General features: G+C 41.9%; 1 protein-coding gene across 2 annotated transcripts in view; it reads left to right on the top strand.

Moving 5' to 3' along the window:
* Positions 1–21,386, top strand: part of SHISA9 (shisa family member 9) — a 264,332-nt gene that overhangs the window by 33,948 nt on the left and 208,998 nt on the right. For both annotated transcript variants that reach the window (XM_060786350.2, XM_060786349.2), the window contains exon 2: positions 1,537–1,664. In XM_060786350.2, coding sequence (XP_060642333.1) covers positions 1,537–1,664 — 128 coding nt within the window. The remainder of the gene's footprint in view (positions 1–1,536; positions 1,665–21,386) is intronic.

The following is a 21,386-nucleotide window of genomic DNA, read 5'->3' as shown; positions in this document are numbered from 1 at the left end:
AAACATTAAAACAATCGCCAATTTAAGTCATTGTCCTAAGAGCAGTCCACCAGAATCCATTAAAACCATAGCTTCACCATCAAGATAGTGTAACCCGCAAAGGCTTGATCCCAAAGCCAGGATTTCACTTTTTTCTGGAAAGTCAGGAGGGATGGAGCAGATCTGATTTCACTTTGGAGGGAATGCCATAGCCGAGGGGCCACCATGAAGAAGGCACTGTCTCTTGTCCCCACCAACCGCAATTGCAATGGTGGTGGCACAGCAAGCAGGGCCTCCCCGGACAATGTTAAGGTCCTAGGTAGTTCATAGAGGGAGATACGTTCATACAGGTAAACTGGGCCAGAACCATTAAGGGCTTTATGTGCCAAAGCAGCACTTTGAATTGTGCTAGGAAGCTGATAGGCAGCCAGTGGAGCTGGCAAAGCAAGGGCGTTGTACGCTCTCGGTATCTCGCTCCCATGAGCAACCTGGCTGCCGAGCACTGGACTAGCTGAAGCTTCTGAACAGTCTTCAGAGGCAACCCTACGGAGAGTGTATTGCAGTAATCTATTTGGGATGTAACCAGAGCATGGACTACCGTGGCCAAGTCCGATGCATTTGAAATAAAACAGCTATACAAGAGAATGCAGAACAGGATTTATTATTATTGTCATATTTTTACAAGACTTAATATTGTTTTAAAGTGTGCACATGTGCCTTTTCCACTTACAGCGGCCCCACTAATGAGGCAAAGGCTACTCAGATGTGATTCTGCCAGATCCTTCCTTTGAAATATAACCTGAAGAATTTAGTATTAAATTAGTATTTAGTATTTGGGAATCTAATCAATGCTGATCCTGCTTAAATTCCAGGATGCTTTTAATGGATTTAGATCTAATCTGTTTTAAAGTACGGCAAAAGTAAAGGTTCCCCTTGACATTAAGTCCAGTTGAGTCCAACTCTGCAGGGTGGTGCTCATTTCCATTTTTAAGCCGAAGAGCTGGTGTTGTCCGTAGATGCCTCCAAGGTCATGTGACCGGCATGACTGCATGGAACGCTGTTACCTTCTCACCAAAGTGGTACCTATAGAACTACTCACATTTGCATGTTTCTGAACTGCTAGGTTGGCAGAAGCTGGGGCTAACCGCAAGAGCTCACCCTGTCCTGTGGATTTGAATCACAGACCTTCTGGTCAGCAAGTTCTGTAGCTTAGTGGTTTAACCTACTGCGCCACCATGAAATATGTACAGTACTGATATGTTAATATGTTTGTTTACTTAATTGTTTTTTTATAGTTTTAATTGGTTTCAATTTATATATCTTGTTTTGAATTTATGTTGCAAGGCACCTTAGCTCCCATTCAGGAGAAATTCAGGATACATATTTATTAAAATACATTGTGCCTTAATCTCTGTTGGCTTCTGGACTTCATATCCTCTATTACAGGGAATAATCTATTGCACCAAAACTTAACATTCAGAAAACTATCTCCAGTGATGTAGCTTCACAGAAATGTGTATCTCCTCTAATTTCTTACTCTTTTTTATAATTCTCTAGAGCTCTTGCTGATGTTATGCGCCCAGAAGCTCCCTGCACAACAGATCATATGGAAAGAGATCTCAATATCGTAGTCCATGTGCAACATTATGAAAACATGGAGACAAGACCGCCGGCTAATAATTTGCGTAAGTTGTACCGTACAGCTACTTACTTTTTTTTTTTGCTGTATCCTAAATTGAGATGTATGTGATGGTAACTAGTAAAGGAGAAGTTGCCTTCAGTTGTGTTAAAGTCTTTTCATTGGAAGTGATCATGTGTTGGTGAAGCGTGGATTTCCTTTTTGTCGTTTGGCTGGCTTTTCAATATTTCCATGTTGCAAAAGAGGAGTGTGGCTTTTGTGGCTAATGTCAACACATGGAAGTATTTAAAAATATACATGTCTATATGATCCTATGCATGTAAAACGATGATGGACTTCCACTTTGGGCAATACAGTGTTCCCTCACTTATCACTTTTTTTTTGGTGCTATTTTTGGCCTTACTAACCTTGCATACCTTGTATCTCATACCTTTTACAGAGCAATAAGGGTCTTTGGACTGTATTAAAATGTTGTTGTGTTATCGAACTACTCTTCATGATTTGCTAAAAGAAGTTCCAACCTCCCCTCCCCCCCCCCCCATTTTTTTTTCTGGCTACAGCCCTGGGTGTTACGTTCCAGGACCACCCGCGATAAGTGAAAAACTGCGAAGTAGGGACACTATACAGTATATGTAGCCTCAGAGTGCGTGAGGTGTAGGACTGCCCCCTCCTAGGAGTGGCTCCACCCACTCCTCTCTCCCCTCCCCTCTCTCTCTTTCTCTCTCACTCACTCAGTCCCTTTGCTTTCTTTTTCCTCTCCTCTTTCCTCCTCCCTCCCTCCCCTTGCAGACCACACTTCCCGCTGGCTCCTCCTCATGTGCCTGGCTCCCCCTCCCCTCCTCCTTCCCCGCTCGCCTTCCTCGCCTTCCGGTGGCTGCGCTCGGAAACATGGTGTTGGAGAGGATGATTTTAACCAACCACGACCACATGTAACTGGTATACAGTGTTCCCTCACTACTTGTATATTTTAAATTCATATTTTTTTAAAAAAACGCAAAACAGCGAGTCCTCAAAAAGCGAACCGTGAAGTAGCGAGGGAACACTATATACTTGTTAATAGGCTAAGCTGAAATAGAGATAGCCTGAAAGCTTCAGGAAGGTTAATGATGTGTTGTGTCTCTGTAGTTTATAAATAATGCTTTATAAAGAGAATATCATATACTTAGATCTTTCTGTGGTCAAATCTTGTGGTCCCTTTTTTGCCCAGCTGTTGTTGCCTGCTACTTTAATAGATTTGTAGAATGCTTTTCAACACAAGAAGGACAAGGAAGTGGAATTAAGGGACATATTAGACTTTTTCAGAATCATGACCTTCACTTGTATGTGTTTTTGTTCTTTATTGTCACTAAATGTGGTAAAAATCATGCAAATAAAATGATTTGCATGATTACATAAAGCTAATGCCGCAAGTAAAATGTCTTAAAAGCTTGAGCTGCGATAATATAATCTGTTTGTCCAAAGGAGGAAGAAACGAAAGAATCACAAAATGAAACTACCTTGTTTTAATTTTAAATGATAAGCACAAAAGCTTCTATGTTATTTCTTATATTAAACTGAGCATTTTGGGCTTCGTAGAAAATGGGTGCAAATGATGCAACTACGCATCGGAGAAATTGTTGCAAGTAATTACATAAGCACTTGAGAAGGGGGGGAAAGGATCGCATTGCCATTTCTATAAGCAATGTAAATAAAATGGCCAAATATTTATTCTAGAGACATTTTAACTGGAAAATTTCTTGGAAAGGTTTTCTTTTTGTTGCAAGATTTTGTTTGCTTTGTCGATTCTGCCTAAAGTTGACTTATCTGGTTCTTGAAGAATTGCCCCGAGAATAGGACATTTTGAATGGTGCCCGTTTTAGAGAAGTGTAATGTATAAGATGTGTGATGATCCACTGCCTTCATACCTATGGAGAGTTTGGGCAGTGGCTTCAAATATGAGATGAACAGAGATGTGGGTGATGTGATTGAGCTATTAGTAATTGTGGGAGTTGAAATCCAAAACACCTGGAGGGCCAAAAGTTTTCCCATGTCTGGTTAGCACATATATGGCTTCCAAATGTCTGGTGCTAACACTTGGAAGTAAGTATGGGCAACTGTGGCCCTCCAGATGTTGTGGTACTGTGCTTTCTGTGATACTCCATCATTGGCTATGTTGGCTAAATCTGATGAGAATTTTATACATACATACTTACATACACACATACTTGAACAAAAATTACATAACTAATTACACGATTTCTCTTACCAACATACATCTCTACTCTAATTAGATGTAATTAAAATCCAAGCACACATACATTCAGTAATTTTTAAACAAGGATTTTCTGCATCCCTTTTGTTGCTTTCCACTAGTTTAGCATTTTTCTTCCATGTTATATCTAATGAATTATTAAATTCTGCTTATTTTTACATTAACAAATGAATATCCCAACAGTCCTGATCTCGAAACCTGTACATAAAGTCTTTTCCTCTCCCTCAGACATATACTGATACAATGGCTTCCATTATTTTAAGAATGTATTCCATGATTTATCCCTCAACAAAATTGTTATCTTGTTTATTTCTATTGAATCCCAGATTTTCACTGTCCACATCTTCCATAGTTGGTATTTCTGCCTTTTCCCATTGTTGAGCATAAAGGATTCTTTCAGCTGTTAACACATATTGCAGGATTTTCTCATGTTTCTTTTTTATTTGAACATCCAACGGTAAACCTAGTAATATGACTTCTGGTTTTAATAATTTTTTGGATTACCCCATTAATTTGTGTCCAATTTTGAGCCTATTTACATTTTGGCTTTGCTATCCTATTTTGGAATGGAAGGAGCCAAACCCCATGTTGGAGAGGGGCGTCTTCTGTCTTATTTTGTACCCAAAAAATCTTTTCCCCTACCTTGATATCCCATTCCACTATATAAACCAATGAAGCGCTGACATGTATAGAAACACAGGTACTTATGAAAGGAGGGGAAAGAGAAGGAATCAACATGTTATTAAATTGAGTTTTCTAGAACTTACTTTTCCTGTCACCATGGAGAAATACTGTTCTCTCCAAGCAATCCAAGAGTTCTAGGAATTTTGTCGGCTGCAACTGTGTATTTTGTGAAGCTAATACACCTTGATTACTTAACCAATACACAATTATCTCCCAAATACTTTACATTAGAAAAGTGATAAAATGCAACAATGTATTCATTTTTTGGTCAAAGCCATTTTCTCCCCAGTTAACACGAGGATTGCTGCTAATCTCAAAGGGAACCAGGGTGTGTGTCTCTCTCTGTGTTGGAGAGACAGATGGTTGTGCAGTCCTTGGTAATTAAAGTGCTTTTGCTCCAAGTCCTTTCGCCACTAGAACACCATGCAACCAAGCACTCCTCATTCTTCGCATATAGTACAATAAGGATAGCTCATGATAATATATCGATGGGAAAATAAATTTCTTTCCAGATACTGTGGGGACTCTTTCAGCAAACCTCAGAGGGATCTGGAAATCCTAAAAGGGATTGCAGATTATTCCCTCAAGTCAGAGTCCTCATGCTTTGATCTTGGAAGCTCTTATTCCAACATTGTTAATCAAAAGGATCTTGAGGCCAGGGAAGATAATGCAGTGAAAACATGAACTTAACCCTCCTCCATTCCCAAGTCATGCAAATCTAAATATATGTAAAGTACTGATAGAGGACATTTGCATAGAAGAAAACGACATGAGCCTGCCTTGGAAACTGGCAAATGTTGTTGTAGAACAGTGATTCCCAACCTGTGGTCCGTGACCATCAGTGGTTCCCAAGAAGTAAAATATGGTCCACATACTACACCGTTCCAACAAGACCAGCTGGTTTCACGAAACCCTCTTATAGTGCTGATGCAATGAGGATGTCAGGAGGGTAGAGTCTGACTACCCACAAAAGACACAACAACAAGCCTCCTAGAATCATAGAGTTGGAAGAGACCTTGTGGGCCATCCAGTCCAACCCACTGCCAAGAAGCAGGAAAATCGCATTCAAAGCACCCCCGACAGATGGGCATCCAGCCTCTGTTTAAAAGCCTCCAAAGAAGGAGCTTCCACCACACTCCGGGGGAGAGAGTTCCACTACTGAACAGCTCTCACAGTCAGGAAGTTCTTTCTCATGTTCAGCTGGAATCTCCTTTCTTGTAGTTTGAAGCCATTAATATGTGTCCTAGCCTTCGGGGCAGCAGAAAACAAGCTTGCTCCCCCCTTCCTATGACTTCCTCTCACATATTTATTTATTTATTTATTATTTAAACTTATATGCTGCCACTCCCCTGGGGCTCGGAGCGGCTTACAAGAATAGCTAAAATCTAACATATTTATACATAGTTATCCTGTTTCCTCTCTGCCTTCTCTTCTTCAGGCTAAACATGCCCAGTTCTTTAAGGCGCTCCTCATCGGGCTTGTCCTCAGACACTTTATCGTTTTAGTCACCCTCCTCTGGACACATTCCAGCTTGTCAATATCTCTCTTCAATTGTGGTGCCCAGAATTGGACACAGTATTTCAGGTGTGGTCTAACCAAGGCAGAAGCAACCTGACTGATGCTTCTTCTCCTCCCTCCCCCTGAGTGGAGCTGTTCCATGTGGCGCCTGGAAGTGGGGGTGCTTTGATGTCTTCGTTTTTAGGCCTGATGTGAATAGACCACATCAGCTCTAGATGATTAAATATGGTTTTTTGTGGGTTAGCAGATGCGACTACTGAATGGCCTATGTTCTGTATCAGAAACTAGAGCTGATGTGGTCTATCCAATGCAATTTTCTGAATCAGCACCCCAAATAACCAAACAGAATATAAACTTGACCAAAACCTGATTTGTTACAATTTTGGTACCTGGTCAGAGTGATCCCTGCTCTAGTAGTCCCTGATCAAAGTGGTCACTGGTCAAATGCTCCCTGGTAAAAAAAAGGTTGGAAACCACCATTGTAAAATTTAAAATTGCTGATTTTAAACGTAGAGTATATTCCTTTGATTGTACAGCTGCTCCAGAAGAAAAAAGCAATATTTCTGCATTTGGCTAGCTCAACAATACATTTTGTTAAATAACTACAGTTAAGTGAAAGGGTGTAACCTTTTGTTACACCTTATGGTATAACAAAAATGAGTATACTCTTATATAAGTAAACATGTGCAATTTGGGGAATAGTTCTTCAAAGGGTTGATGGGGAATCCATAGGCGTTTATCCACAGTTAAATTCAGTGCAATTCATTTTGGGTGAGTGGGGGGTAGCCTTTTCTGAATGTTCAGTCGATCTTATCTAGATACTAAAATGGCTCTTATTAGACATGATTTATCAGTCTGGCTGCATGGGAAATCGGTGTAAGAGATCTCAGAAGAGCTGCTGCTCCAGAGAGTTTGTCACTTTCATTTAGTACCTGCTTCACATTTCACTGAGGGCTAAAATGAAATCCATGACAACAGCACATTAGTTTTAGAAATATACAATTGAAATGAACCTAGCACAGAGCTAGCTTCTAGTTAAAATGGGCCCTAGGCAAAATGCTTTCTGATGAATGCTTTCCTGCACCCGTGGTCTCTCCATGTGCTTACTTGGTAGAATGCTCCTATGGGAAATGGGAAGACATGAGTTGCCATTTCAGTCTCCCAAAATGCCCCTTATGTGCAGGAATACTCTTGCCATTTGTTAAAGCAATACTTGTGTCATTAAAATAATTTCCTTATCCTCCCTCCCCATAGCTTTCTCCCACCCCTGTATCCTCTTCATATATATATATATATATATATATATATATATATATAACATTAAAACATAAGAAAATACAGATGACTTCTCCCCACTACTACCAAGCCAAAGCAGCTCTCAAACTATTATGCTATCCTTGTATTCTACTACTTGCATCAGTTTCTGATAAATATAGAAAAATACATTTAAGATTAGTAGATATCCATATTTGAAAGAGAGATTCATATAAACAATTTGAACATTTTGACTAAAATTCAATTCTTGTAATTTCATCTTTTATAACTCAGCTCAACATTCCCTCCCATTTTCCTTTTAATCTAAATTAATCTTACTGTATTTCAACATTTTTCTATATATCTTATTGTATTACCCCTTTCATTCTCTGTACTTATTTCACAAATCCAACCCTGCTACATTTAAAAGTATTTATTTTATTTTAATTCTCCCAGAGTTCTCAGTGCTATCATCCAAGTCCATTCTCAATGTTTTTCTTGTTCAACAGACCATCCTTCCAATAGCATATTATATGTTTCATTTTAACATGTTTCTCCCATTGAAATGGGCTCTCATACACGTCACGTAGGCTTTGCATATCTGACCAGAACTTGAGGGCTTAACCGCCTTTCCCCCTATAGTTCTGTATGAATTATTTTGCTTTTCCTCAGGCTAAAGATACATTTGGATCCACTTCCTTGCTTCAATCATATCTGCTTACACAGTCTGTTTATGATAATCTTCTTGTATTTCCCCTTTCCGTTATTTTTCATTTGTTGTGTTTATCCTGGGAGCTGATAATTCTTTATTAATCTTCCAATTAATCTATTGTATTAAACATTTTCTTTCTTTCTTTTTTGTGATTTAGTTGGGTGGGATTTAATTTTTTCCTGGATTCTGTAATTATATTTTTAAGGTCCTGATGCAGTCTGATTTCATTTTGAGTTCCAATAACATTTGCAGAATTTGTAGTTGTGATATCTTTCAGTCTTCTTCATAAATAAAATGGATAATAGAATCTGACTATACCGCATGCCAATTTGCATTCCTCATAATAACTCTGGTTATTATGAGGAATAACTCTCACTACCTCTGAGGATGCTTGCCATAGATGCAGCCGAAACGTCAGGCGAGAATGCCTCTAGACCATGGCCATATAGCCCGAAAAAACCTACAACAACCCAGTGATTCCGGTCATGAAAGCCTTCGACAATACATCTGGTGTAGTATCATTCCTAGGCTTCGTTGTGGTCAATTGGTGGTTGCTATGCACACAAAAATGGTGGAGAATATTCAAAGAAATATGTGCCAAGTAGTAGTGTTTGCTCAAAGATGCGTATAAGAAATATCTAAACAACAATTCTCTTCAAAAAATGTCTTCTGAGAAATGTTAGTATATGTTTTGTTTCCATTCAAGCTCCTTCTAATGTGTTAATCTTGTTGACTGTTCTGGTTCATTCCATAGAAGAACTCTGGAAACAGGAGGCATTTCTGTTGGAACTGACTCAATTGGCAAGAGTTTTTGCTACCATAGAAATAGAGAAAAATCAGAACGTATTTAATGGTCCTAGAGATTCCCAGGAGAATTTGTGCCCAGAACTGCTTTTAGAACAGCTTCTAATAATTTAACAATCACCATTCATTTTAAATTATCACTCTCATTAGCAAACAGTCAACACAGATTCCCGAGACAGGGAAACCAGAAGCCAATCTAAATGAATAATTCTTACAAGGTGTTTTTTTTTTTCTTGGAGGCTTCGTTTCTCTTGCTACATCCAAGGATGGATGTACGCTGCCATACAATGCAGTTTTGGAATGCAGATTAATTTCATTAAACTCGATTATATGGCCATGTAGCTGAGGGTGGACCTCAGCTAACACAACAAGTTAACCCACTGCATTGTATGGTCAGTGAAGACCCATGTAAGACAGTTCAATACAATCCAAACTGCATTATATAGGTCTACACTGACCATATAATGCAGTTCAAACTGCATAATTTGGCAGTGTAGATCCAGAAATATAAATGTCGGCAATTTATATCTCTTACTTGAAATATGGATTGTAATGCATAGCCCCTAAATGATTCGAGGTAGCCAAGATGGTGAAGAACATAAGCCAACTCCCAACACTGTGTATGTCCTTTTGTTAACCTTATAATCACTCCATCATCTGAAGGTTGTTCTTGTGAGCATATGTATAGATATGCTCACCAGTATACTCCCAAAAAGCAAAGAAAATAGTGAGTGGATGTCATGGGGGTGGGGAAGAAGTCTCATTCAACATCAATCAGTAAATAGTTATTATAAGGTTAACAAAAGGACACACACTGTGGTGGGAGAGGTACATCTTAAACATGAATTTCATCTATCTATATAAAAATGTTCTGTTTGTTTTGAGTGACAACATAACTCAAAATCTGCTGGATTAATTGCTGCCAAATTTGGCCACAAGACACCTACTAACCCAAGGAGCGACCATCACTCAAAAGATTTTTTGATTTTGTCATTTGGGGGTTACAGTTGCTGGGATTTATAATTAATCTACAATCAAAGAGCATTCTGAATGCCACCAAGAATGAAACTAAACCGGACATGGCTCACAGGACTCCCATGACCAACAGAAAACACTAGAAGTGTTTGGTGGGCATTGACCTTGAGTTTTGGAGTTGTAGTTCACCTACAGTCAGAGAGCGTAGTGGATTTAAACAATGAAGGATCTAGACCAAATTTGGCACAAATACACCATATGTCTAAATATGAACACAGATGGGGTTTGGGGAAAATAGACCTTGACTTTTGGGAGTTGTAGTTACTGTGATTTATAGTTCACCTACAATCAAAGAACATTCTGAACCCCACCAAAGATAAAATTGGGCCAAACTTCCCACACAGAACTCTCATGACCAACGGAAAATACTGTGTTTTCTGGTGGTCTTTGGCAACCCTTCTGACAGCCCTAGCAACTTCACCCCCAGAGGTCCCAGCCCTCAGGTTGAGAAATTTATTTATTTATTTATTTGGACTTATATGCCGCCACTCCCCTGGGGCTCGGAGTGGCTTACAAGAATTGATAAAATCTAACAAAATTTAAAAGCAATTTAAAACAATTTAAAAACGGCAATATCAAACATTAAAAGCAATATTGAAACAGGTATGTGTTACATGCCCCGCGGAAAGCTGGTAAGTCCCGCAAGGCACGGACTTCAGGTGGCAGAGTATTCCAGAGTGATGGTGCCACTGCTGTGAAGGCTCTGCGTCTGGTTGCTGTTAGACGCAAGGTCTTGACACTGGGGACTTCCAATAGATCTTGGTCCTCAGAACGGAGGAATCTCTGGGGTTGGTAGGGGGTGCGGCGGTCCCTCAGATACCTCGGCCCAGGACCATGCAAGGCCTTAAAGGTGACTACCATCACTTTGAAAGTGATCCGGTGCTCAATTGGTAACCAATGCAGCTGTAGTAAGATTGGTGTTATGTGGTATCTCATCAGAATTCCCGCAAGAAGCCGAGCAGCTGCGTTTTGTACCAACTTGAGCTTCCGGATCACCGACAGAGGAAGGCCAATGTAGAGGGCATTACAGTAGTCCAGTCTTGAGATGACCGTGGCCTGGATCACCGTAGCTAGGTCATCCCTGGACAGGTAGGGGGCCAGCCATCTAGCCTGCCGCAGATGAAAGAAGGCGGTTCTGCTAACGGCAGAGACCTGGGCCTCCATCGTCAGCACAGGGTCCAAAAGGACTCCCAGACTCTTTACCAATGATGATGGGCGTAGCGCCTCGCCATCCAGGGTAGGCAGCTGGATATCCCCACTGCCCGGTCGACCCAGCCATAGGATCTCCGTCTTTGCTGGATTCACCCTCAACCTGCTGGCACGCAGCCATCCAGTAACGGCCTCGAGGCACTGATTGAAACAATCGGGTACAGAGTCCGGTTGGCCTTCCATCTTCAGCACCAGCTGAGTGTCATCGGCGTACTGATAACACTCAAGCCCAAAACCTCGAACCAGCTGAGCAAGTGGTCGTATATAGATGTTAAACAACAGAGGGGAGAGAATGCCCCCCTGAGGAACCCCACAAGATAGAGGGGACCTCTCAGAGACCAGGCCTCCCCTCTCCACTCGCTGTCCACGGTTGTGAAGAAAGGAGGACAGCCAGTTTAAAGCTGTCCCCCTGATTCCAGCAACAGCAAGGCGGTGGGTCAAGAGATTGTGGTCGACTGTGTCAAATGCTGCTGTGAGATCCAATAGCACAAGCAGCGCTGACCCTCCCTGGTCAAGCTGGCATCGAAGGTGATCCGTGATGGAGACCAGCACAGTCTCTGTCCCGTGCCCCGCACGGAAGCCGGACTGGAAGGGATCTAGTCCGGCTGTGTCATCTAGGAATTTCTGCAACTGCTCTGCTGCTGCCCTCTCAATCACCTTGCCCAGGAATGAGAAATTCTAAACTGGACGGTAACTGGAGGGAACCGAACAATCTAAGTCAGGTTTCTTCAGCAGGGGAGAGACCACCGCCTCTTTTAAACCCTCTGGAAAAACTCCTTGCTCAAGAGAGCCGTTTATAATCTTCAACAGAGGGTCACGTAATCCCTCCAAGCAGGATTTCACCAACCAAGAGGGAGCAGGTGGTTGGTCTAGCTGCAGCTATGAGCCTATCGACAGCCCCTGCGTCCAGCGGGATGAACCGGTCGAGGATGGGCCCAGCAAGTGGCCACGGAGTCTCAAGTTCTCTCACTGTATCAATTGTGGCGGGGAGGTCCCGGCAAAGTAGCGAGATCTTGTCTGCAAAATAGCTCTGAAAAAACCTCGGCTGAAGGGGCCTGAACACCACTTTTTGGGACGGTAGGAACCGTCGTTAGAGATCGAATTATTTTGAACAATTTTGCCGGGCGTGAGCTAGCAGACGCTATCAAAGAAGCATAATATACTCGCTTTGCCTTGGTGATAGCATGCTCATAGGACTCCCTAAATGCCTCATAAGTTGATCTCGATGCTCCGTCACGGAGTTCTCGCCACACGCCCTCCAGCCGTCTCTTTTCCCGCTTCATCAGTCGAAGTTCCTCGGTGAACCAAGGAGACCGATTTTGGCGGGGTCTGAGAGGGCGTCTAGGGGCGATCTCGTCGAGTGCATTGGATAGCCTGATGTTCCATGTGTCCACCTGCACATCGAGTCGCTGGCAGGCTCCAGATCCCTCAGAGGATTCCGGAACCTACTGGGTTCCATAAGTCTCCTTGGGCGAGCCCAAATTGGCTCGGCGCCCTTGCAGTGTGGGTAGGCATGCTCCCACCGGACTCTCAGGGCGCAGTGATCCATCCATGGAACCTCTATTGTGGAGGCTTGGGTCACTTGAATTCCTGCTACCTTAAGGCCATCCAATCCAACTCCCTTCACCAGGGCAAGAAAACGTAATCAAATCCCTCCTGACAAAGAGCCATCGAGCCATAGATATAGATAGATAGATATGATTCACACACACACACACATGTATATGACAGATATAGTATCATAGTTTTGAAAGGGACCTCTAACGAAGGACAATTCTATGTTGTATGTTCCAGAGTAGGGAAACCAGACAATCTCTACACTGACAAAGAAACAACATGAAATACTGTTTACCCAGAAGCATAAAGAAATTACATCTATCAGAAACCAACACTTTCTCATTACTTTATTTTCCAGATCACCAGACTGAGCCACAGCAACATGTGGCAGGGGTTGGCTAGTTAGTATTAAATCGAATTTCATTAATTTCATCCTAGTTGTTTCAAACGTGCCTTTAATTTATTTTAATCTTTGAGATCTTCTTCCTATTTTAATTGTACTTTGTATTCACGATTACTTTTTTACTTACTGTTACTGTAAGCTTCCTTGAGTTGCCCTTTTGGGATGACAAATAGTAATTGAATGAATGAATGAATATGCCTTAGTGTATTGTGCAGTTATCTGGGGGGAAAAAAACTTCCCATTTGTTGTTTTTGCTACCTCACATCCAACTATGAAGATGTTTTCCTGAGAAAACCAGCGTGAAAACTTATATATTTCCCATTGCAATATCAGCTCTTCACCAGGATTCATTTTGAGCCAACATTTATGCTCGCTTGCCCTTCCTAACCCACTTTGCACCCCGAAGTTCAGTCCTGGCTCTTCCCTTCCAGGGCTTGTAAATGATGCTCTCTTAATGCTCCTGGCAGCAAATTCTATATCAGGAATGCCAAGTTGCCAAAGTCATTTCCCCTTAGGAGCCAGAATACCTTTCGTTATCTCTTCTACAATCCTTCTGTGTCCTTTCAAGGAAGCAAGTTAACGCTGAGTTTAATATTTTGATCACCTGGGAACAGGTCCACTTTTTTCCTAATGCTAGTGTAGACCATCCCCAAGTAATGAACAAGGTCGGTTCTGTAGGGATATTCTTGGCTGCCGTAAATCATTCATGAATTTAATGCATTTTGGTTGAGTTGATTTTTATTATGCTGTAAGTGTGATTGATTTAGATCTACCACATCTATTTAATTACTTACCTTTTTGTCTAGTTACTAAAAGTTTGTATTGATGTGTTTGTTTACTGACTTGATTTGGTTTGTTTTGTTTCTATTGTTTATTATGGCACTGAATGTTTGCCGTCTTTTGTTAAAAACTGCCCTGAGTCATCCCGGTGAGATAGGGTAGGTTATAAATTAAGTTTTCTTTTTTAAAATTATTATTATTATTATTATTATTATTATGTTGAATTTGTATGGAATTGGAGACAAAGCTTCATTGGAGATCACTTTTCCCCATGATAATAACTCTTCCAAGAGTGGATTTCCCTTCCTCTCACTTCCTGTTGTCTCACCCCTGATCTTAACTATGAGTCGTTTGTAAATCGAATGTTTGTAATTCAAGGACTGTCTGTAGTTTCGTGACCAAGTGTCACTCAAGTGCCATAATATAGCCCCTTCCCCAATTCTTTCTGTCTCAGTTTTAAGGACTGTTCATGGGATTATTTGGGGTGCTGATTCAGAAAGTTGCATTGGATAACTGCAATATCAGTTTTATTTTGCTTTTGTGTCATGTAATTTCTGTTGTTTTAACCATTATTCTCCACTTTGAGTCCCACCTATGAGGGAAAAGGGGGATAAAATAAATTAGATAGACCACATCAGCTCTAGTTTCTTGAATATGGTTATCTTAGTTTTCTATGGGCAAGCAGATGTCATGAAATATGACGTATGGTTTGAATGGAATTATAGGAAAGATGTATGGTTGAAGTCTATATAGTCTAGAGATACCATCCTAAGGAACAAGGCCTGGAAAACTACAAGAAGGGGGTGAAGAATTGATGGACTGTAATTAAAAGTTGCTGTACTGCTGACATTGATGATCAGTGACAATGATTAGTTGTTGATGTTGCTGACTTGTTGAACTTTTGTGGGAAAACAACGCGTTTACATTATCTGAGACAATAACTCTTTAAAGTAAGGAGATGTTTACAAGGTTCCTTACATGAAGTAGGAAGTCAACACAAGTCTCCCTACATTTACCAACACCAATTAAGGAGAGTCAACATCTGCCAAGCCGGGATTTTTCAGGCTGGAAAAACATCTATAATTCATTTACAACTTTGGAACAAAGTTGTCATCGAGAGCATCGGAGGCCCCTGCTTTCAAGTTGGTCTGACCCGCAGCGGAGAGTTCCGCAGTTCCTGGAAGCCATAATTAGGACAAACTGATGAAATGTGCCCCAACAGACAGCTCAAACGGACTGCACACAGCCTCTATGCCTTTCTATCACTTTCCCCCAAGCCCTAACTTTGTAACCATTCCCCTAATAAAGGTACTTGAAATTGCAACTTTTTGACTCTCTAGCTTGATACTTTGTGTCACTTCTTGCCTGAACTATCAAAATGCATGAATTCAACCTTTTCCAGGCCGCGGGAGACTGTGAGCCTGCCCGGAATGCCTCCCTGGCGTTCCGGGGACGCCGGATCCACGTCGCTTCAAACCGCAGATATGGAATCTCTTCTTTCAGATCTCCGTATCCACAAAATGGCGGATTGGCTCCATTTTAATGGCTTATTTTTCTGTGCTAAATTCTAACCCTATCTGCTATCTCGCTTTTCTATCTACGGGCCCCTACGCTCAGGAAATAACCTCTCAAGTTTTGAGAATATTTTATTAGAAACAACTGATTGTCAAAAGTGCCAGTTCCGTTGCTGCCGCTCCATCTCGCCTCATCGTCCCGTGCTCCTGCCAAGCCCCTGATCCGGAGACTCGATGCGGTTCCCCCAAGGGACTTCGGGGAAGAGCCTGGCCCTGGGGCCTCGGACCTTGAAGGGCAACTCTAGTTTTCCAAGGACCAAAGTGCAGATCGATTGTAGCACTGCTGGGGCTCCATCTGCCAGCCTTCCCAAAGATCATGGACTCTCTGCTGCCTGCCTTGGAACTCAAAAGGCACCATTTCGCCACATGGACTCCCTTCAAAACATTGGACTCAAAGTTTCCTTATGAAATTGAATCTTTTATTAAATATTTGGAATGTGGGGCAGGGATGGGGTTGATTGCTAAGAATTACTTATGATTTATATGAATGTATATCCAGGAAGCGACCAGCCTCCCGAGGGGGGCATTTGCCCTCACAAAAGACAAAAGACAAAAGACAAACATTACCCAGAGCCTTTGCATGGACAATAGTAAAGGAAATTCCTGTCTATTTTCAGAGTTAGGCTGATAGATAGGTATTCCCTCTGGTCAGTTCTTGATTAATAAAACACAATAAGGGCGAGACTGCCCGCCGGGGGGGGGGGGGTCTTCTGCCCAGCTCCGTTCGCCTCACCCGAAACCCATCACATACACACATCTTATCAGGTCAGAAACAGGAAAACTAGCTTAATTCAATCACCCTCCCATTATGAATACAATAAGCTGATCCCTCAGCTGGCCGATTTTCCGGACGCAGGGACACCTAGGTTTCAAGAATGTCATAATCCTTTCATCCCCCATTGTTTCTCTTTGTCCCACCTCCTCTTCCCTGATTCGTCAATTCCCCGAAGTGGGGAAAGCTCCCTGATAGGCTCCCTCGAAGCGGGGAAGCCTCATGATTGGCCCAGACCGGGGGCGGGCCGCCAAGCCTCCTCCCAGCTGTTCAGCAATCACCGTCAAGCCAGGTAAGGAAGGGAGGGCGGGAATTTTGAAATCTCTGTACATGTTTTTGCTATAAAAATGCTTCCAAACTTTGTAATGGCATGCTTATAGGTTAGCTATCACTACAATTGCATCCGCTTCAGCTGAATCGCTCCAATAAAAGCCTCGGTCGCCGCTTCTTCCGCTTTGGTGAGATAATTATTATTTTTATTATTTTAATATCACTGAAATCAGTCTTCTCTGTCCTCGCCAAAGTAGCGGACCCTCCTAGGGGGTCTCTCTTACTGGGGAGACCCTCCAAAAGTCCGTATTGACTTCATTATCAGCAAGTAATATTGCTATATAAGATATCTTACTACAATCCAAAAATTGTGGCAGACCAGAGGAGTCTGGTCCACCCACCATTCTCTTTTCATGAGAAGGAGAGAGATTGTCTACCTTTGGGAATGGCAGATCTGCAATGGAACACAGTCTGGTCACTTACCTCCTTTTCTCATGGGAAGAGAAGGAAATGTGATTTTGGATTCATGATACATTTGCAGGGAGTCAATTTCTGCTGTAGGGAAAACAGAAATCTGATTGTTGGCATTGTTCTTAGGGAAAGAGGATGCATTTTGACATTTTGGAAGGTTTGGAATTGTGCGTTGGCAGGCTGCAAGGAAGCAGGGTCTGGCCTAAGCAGGTGCTTCTCCAAGGAGGGAGAAAGGATATGGTAATATTTGGATGAGTAAGAATGAATGAAGGTGTATGTGTAATGTAAATGCTGAGTAAAAATGTAATTCCCATTTGTTGGTTCACCAATGTAGCTGTAGGTTGTTTGTGTATCCAATGTAGTTACATACAATCTGTATGTCTGTATATCCAATGTCATTCTTTGTGTAAAAGTATAAAAGTTCTGATACCCTCTCTCACACTGGGAAATTGCAATAAAAAGAACCTATGCTTTAAAGTTATTTATTGAAAAGTTATTCATAACACAGATGGCAACTGGAAGATGCCATTTGTTCTGTATTTCAAAAACTAGAGCTGATAAGGGAAAGCTGGTGCCATTTTTTGGAATCAGCAGGTCAAATATTCCCAGAAACAAGTCTAACATCTGAGGCAGCAAGGTATGTATTGGTCAGTTTAATATTCAGTTTCATGAATTCAGGCCAGTGTAAGAGAAACACAGAGTTGGAAGGGATTACAAGGGTCTTGCCCTTCCCTGGACATGTTCCAGCTTGTCAATTGAAATGTCAATTGCAGACATAGTATTCCAAGTAACATCTGACCAATGCAGAGTCTTTACTCTCGATCCAGATTCTATATTCCTATTAATGCAGCTTAGAATTGCACTGGGATTTTTTAACAGCAAAACTACTCATGAAAACACCCACACTCCTTTGGATTTCTGCCATCGAAGGGAAAAACCAAAAGCATAAGGCTTTTGGGTTTTCTTTTGGAATTTGATGCAAATGCTTGCACATTACTAACAATGCATATCTGTAGGGAAAATATGCACACTTAAAAGAGCACAGTCCTGAAAAATGCATGAAAGAAACTTTAGTCAATGGGAACAATGTGTAATTATGCACGCATTAAAGAAAGCATATGTTTTAAAGAAAGTGCACCAAAATACATACAAGTTGAGAAAAAATGAAAGGGTGTTGGAGTCAGAGCCCTAGGTTCCACTCCACGTTACTTCTATTGTCTGTTATGATACCATAGATCAGGGATATAAAGCTCATTAAGGGCCACTTCACCCTCATGGGCACATTCAAAGGACCATTGAAACCATGGATGGAGAATCCATGGAGACAGAGAAAGGGCCAACTATCTTTCTTCTACATAGTGCTGAGTGCTCTTTCGTTTTTACCCAAATGTTATTGAACAACAATTCCCATCACTGTTGATGATCTGCCATTCAGACTTGGGATGATGGGAATGGCAACCCAAAAGCACTTGTGGCTGTGAGGTTGGGGAAAGGCTAAAGAGTATTTCCAAGTCAGGCATCCTATCTGCATGCCTTGTATCGAAATTCAAACTGTCCTGACTCAACAGAACAAATGGCAACCTTCACGATGTTCCTGTATCCCAATTCCCATCAGCTCTAGTTGTGATGCCTAATGATGATAATGAATATAAGAGTCATAGCCCAGCATCTGGAGGAGGGACACATAGAATCACATGGGGGCCAGATTCAGCCTGCGGGCCTTGAGTTTGACACATGTGCCATGAAAGGATATCAATGAAGGCAAGAGCCTCTCCATATTCTCTTGGCCATGTGTGGGTAAAGGGCAGCAAAATGGAGGCAATACAATTTTCAAATCCATTAGTACAGATTTGGGTTCATCTCGCCCTGTGCGGGGCTAACTTTCCCTTTCTTTCTCAATAATAACTTCCTTCCTTCTTCATAGTCTCTGTGCATCACACAATTTTTTTTCTCCCTGAACTGCAATCTTCTTTTACATGGATATTCTTCATCCCATCAACGGAAGTAACATCTGGTACAAGACTTCTGACTCTAACATTATCGCTTTTCTATTTAATGCCATTGCTTGGTGGAGAGGCCGGTGAAGACTCGAAAGCTTCCACAATATATTTTGTGCAATTTGGTTGGCCCAGTAAAGCTATCACTGTTAAGTGGGTTGTACTGATGTATTTTACTGATAGTGAGTTGGCCTGGTAATGAGTCAGCATATCCCGGGGCGAGATTGGGAATGCAAAGCGATCCTTCATTCTCCTGATTGCGGAGCATGCTGCTGGAGCCTGGCAGCTGGAGAGCAGAGGAAAACTACCTGGTTCCCCTGGAGGCCAGCGTTTGATCTTGACAGCATAAAGCACATTTGATTACAGTGAGAGCAACGATTGGGCAGCGATCCAAAGAGACGTCAGCTGAATGGCGCAATGCAACATTGATGATCTGTCTCCCCTCCAAGGACTCGGTGATTTCATGTCCCCTTGAGCGCCAACCTTTTTGTCTGGGTCCGTCTCAGGGAGGCGGTGTGCTAATTAACATTTCTCCGATTCCGAACACAAACGGTGCTTAATCACTTGTTCATTTAATGCTTATGGAGTAATCTCATTATGTGTCATCCCTGCATTGTTTAAAAATGGTAAAAGTAAGTGCATGGAGTCTGTGAAGATCTCTGGACAGTCTTCGGAGTTGCTGTCAACAATCATAGGATCACAGTGTTTGAAGGGACTCCCAAGGGCCATCTGGTCTGACTCCCTTCTGCCCTGCAGGAACACATGATCAAAGCACTCTCGAAAGATGGCCATTCAGCTTCTGTTTAAAAACCTTCCAAGAAGATCCAGCTATATCATCACAAGCAATTGCTTGTGTCCAAGTTTGATTTCCTTCCAAGTGCAGGGTCTTGGTGATGGGTCCAAAAGTGTCTGTAAAGACCTATTCTTGAACTGCATGTTCTTCTGCAGTGAGGACATCGGTTTCCAGATGAAAGGCAGTCCCGTTCAGGATTGGCATGACTCACCTTCTTCCTCTTGACACATTTCTCCCTTTCGCACTCCATTCATGCCTCTTTGAATTCCATAGCTGACCTCCAGTTAGAACGCTCAAGGGCCAGGGCTTCCGAGTTCTCTCTCCATGTCTATGCCAAAGTTTTCAAGGTTGGCTTCAAGCCCACCTTTGAATCTCTTTTCCTGTCCACCAACATTCCATTTTCCATTCTCGAGTTGAGAGTATAGTACCTGCTTTGGGAGACGGTGATTGGGCATTTGGGCAACATGGCATTCAGTCCAACAGAATTGATGGTGGAGGATCATTGCTTTAATGCTAGTGGTCTTTGCTTCCAGAACACTGACATTTGTCTGCATGTGTTCCCAAGAAATTTGCAGGATTTTTTTAAGGCAATGCTGATGGAGTTATTCCAGAAGTTGAATATAGCATCTGTAGGCGGTCCATGTTTCATAGGCATATAACAGGGTTGGGAGGACAATCTCTTTATAGGCAAGGATCTTGGTCTCCCTACCAATGTCCAGATTCTCAAACACTCTCTGCTTCATTTGGAAGAATGGTGCACTCGCAGAGCTCAGGCGGTGTTGTATTTCAGTGCCGATGTTGACTTTTGTGGAGAGGTAGCTGCCAAGGTAGTGGAAATGGTAAACATTTTCAAATGTTACACCATTAAGCTGTATTTCTGGCATTGCAGAAAAATTGGCTGGTGCCTTTTGCTGAAAGATCACTTTGGCTTTCTCAAAGTTCAGTGAGAGGTCAAGCTTTTTGTATGCTTCTGCAAAGATGTTTAGAGTGGCTTGTAGGTCTTCTGAATGAGCATAGACTATGTTATCATCAGTGTATTGGAGTTCTGTAACATATGTTGTTGTGACCTTGGTTTTGGCTTTGAGTTTGCGGAGGTTAGATAGCTTGCCATCTGTCTGATAGATGATTTTCACTTTGGTGGGAGGTTTCCCATTATCAATAGCGATTAAGATGGAGAATAAGGTTGGGGTAATAACACATCCCTGTTTGACACCTGATTCCTTCTTAAATGGGTCACTTTGGGAGCTATTGCTATCTAAGACTGTTGCCATCATGTCATCATGGAGGAGCTGCAGGATGTTCCACAGCACTCAGGGCAGCATATCCCACAGTTTCACAGCTCTTACCATCGGGAACTTCTTTGTAATGTTTACAAACTACACGAAAATCTCTTGTCCTGTAGTTTGAATCCACTGCTTCATGTCCTAGTCTCTGGAGCAGTAAAAACAACCTTGCTTCATCCCTTCGAATATTTAAATAGGGCTATCATGTCATTTCCGAAGCTTCTCTTTTCCAGGCTAAACATGCCCAGCTCTATAAAGTCACTCCTTATAAGGCAAGACTTTTACCATTTGGGTTGTTATCTTCTGGACACATTCCAGGTTGTCAATATCCACTTAATTCAATTAGCAGCCCAAGTTGCTCATCCTGAGATTAAGCTTCTGTCTTATGTAACAGAACTGCT

Source organism: Anolis sagrei, chromosome X (assembly GCF_037176765.1).
Source record: "Anolis sagrei isolate rAnoSag1 chromosome X, rAnoSag1.mat, whole genome shotgun sequence".
Taxonomy (NCBI): domain Eukaryota; kingdom Metazoa; phylum Chordata; class Lepidosauria; order Squamata; family Dactyloidae; genus Anolis; species Anolis sagrei.
This window is presented reverse-complemented; position numbering and strand designations above follow the sequence as displayed.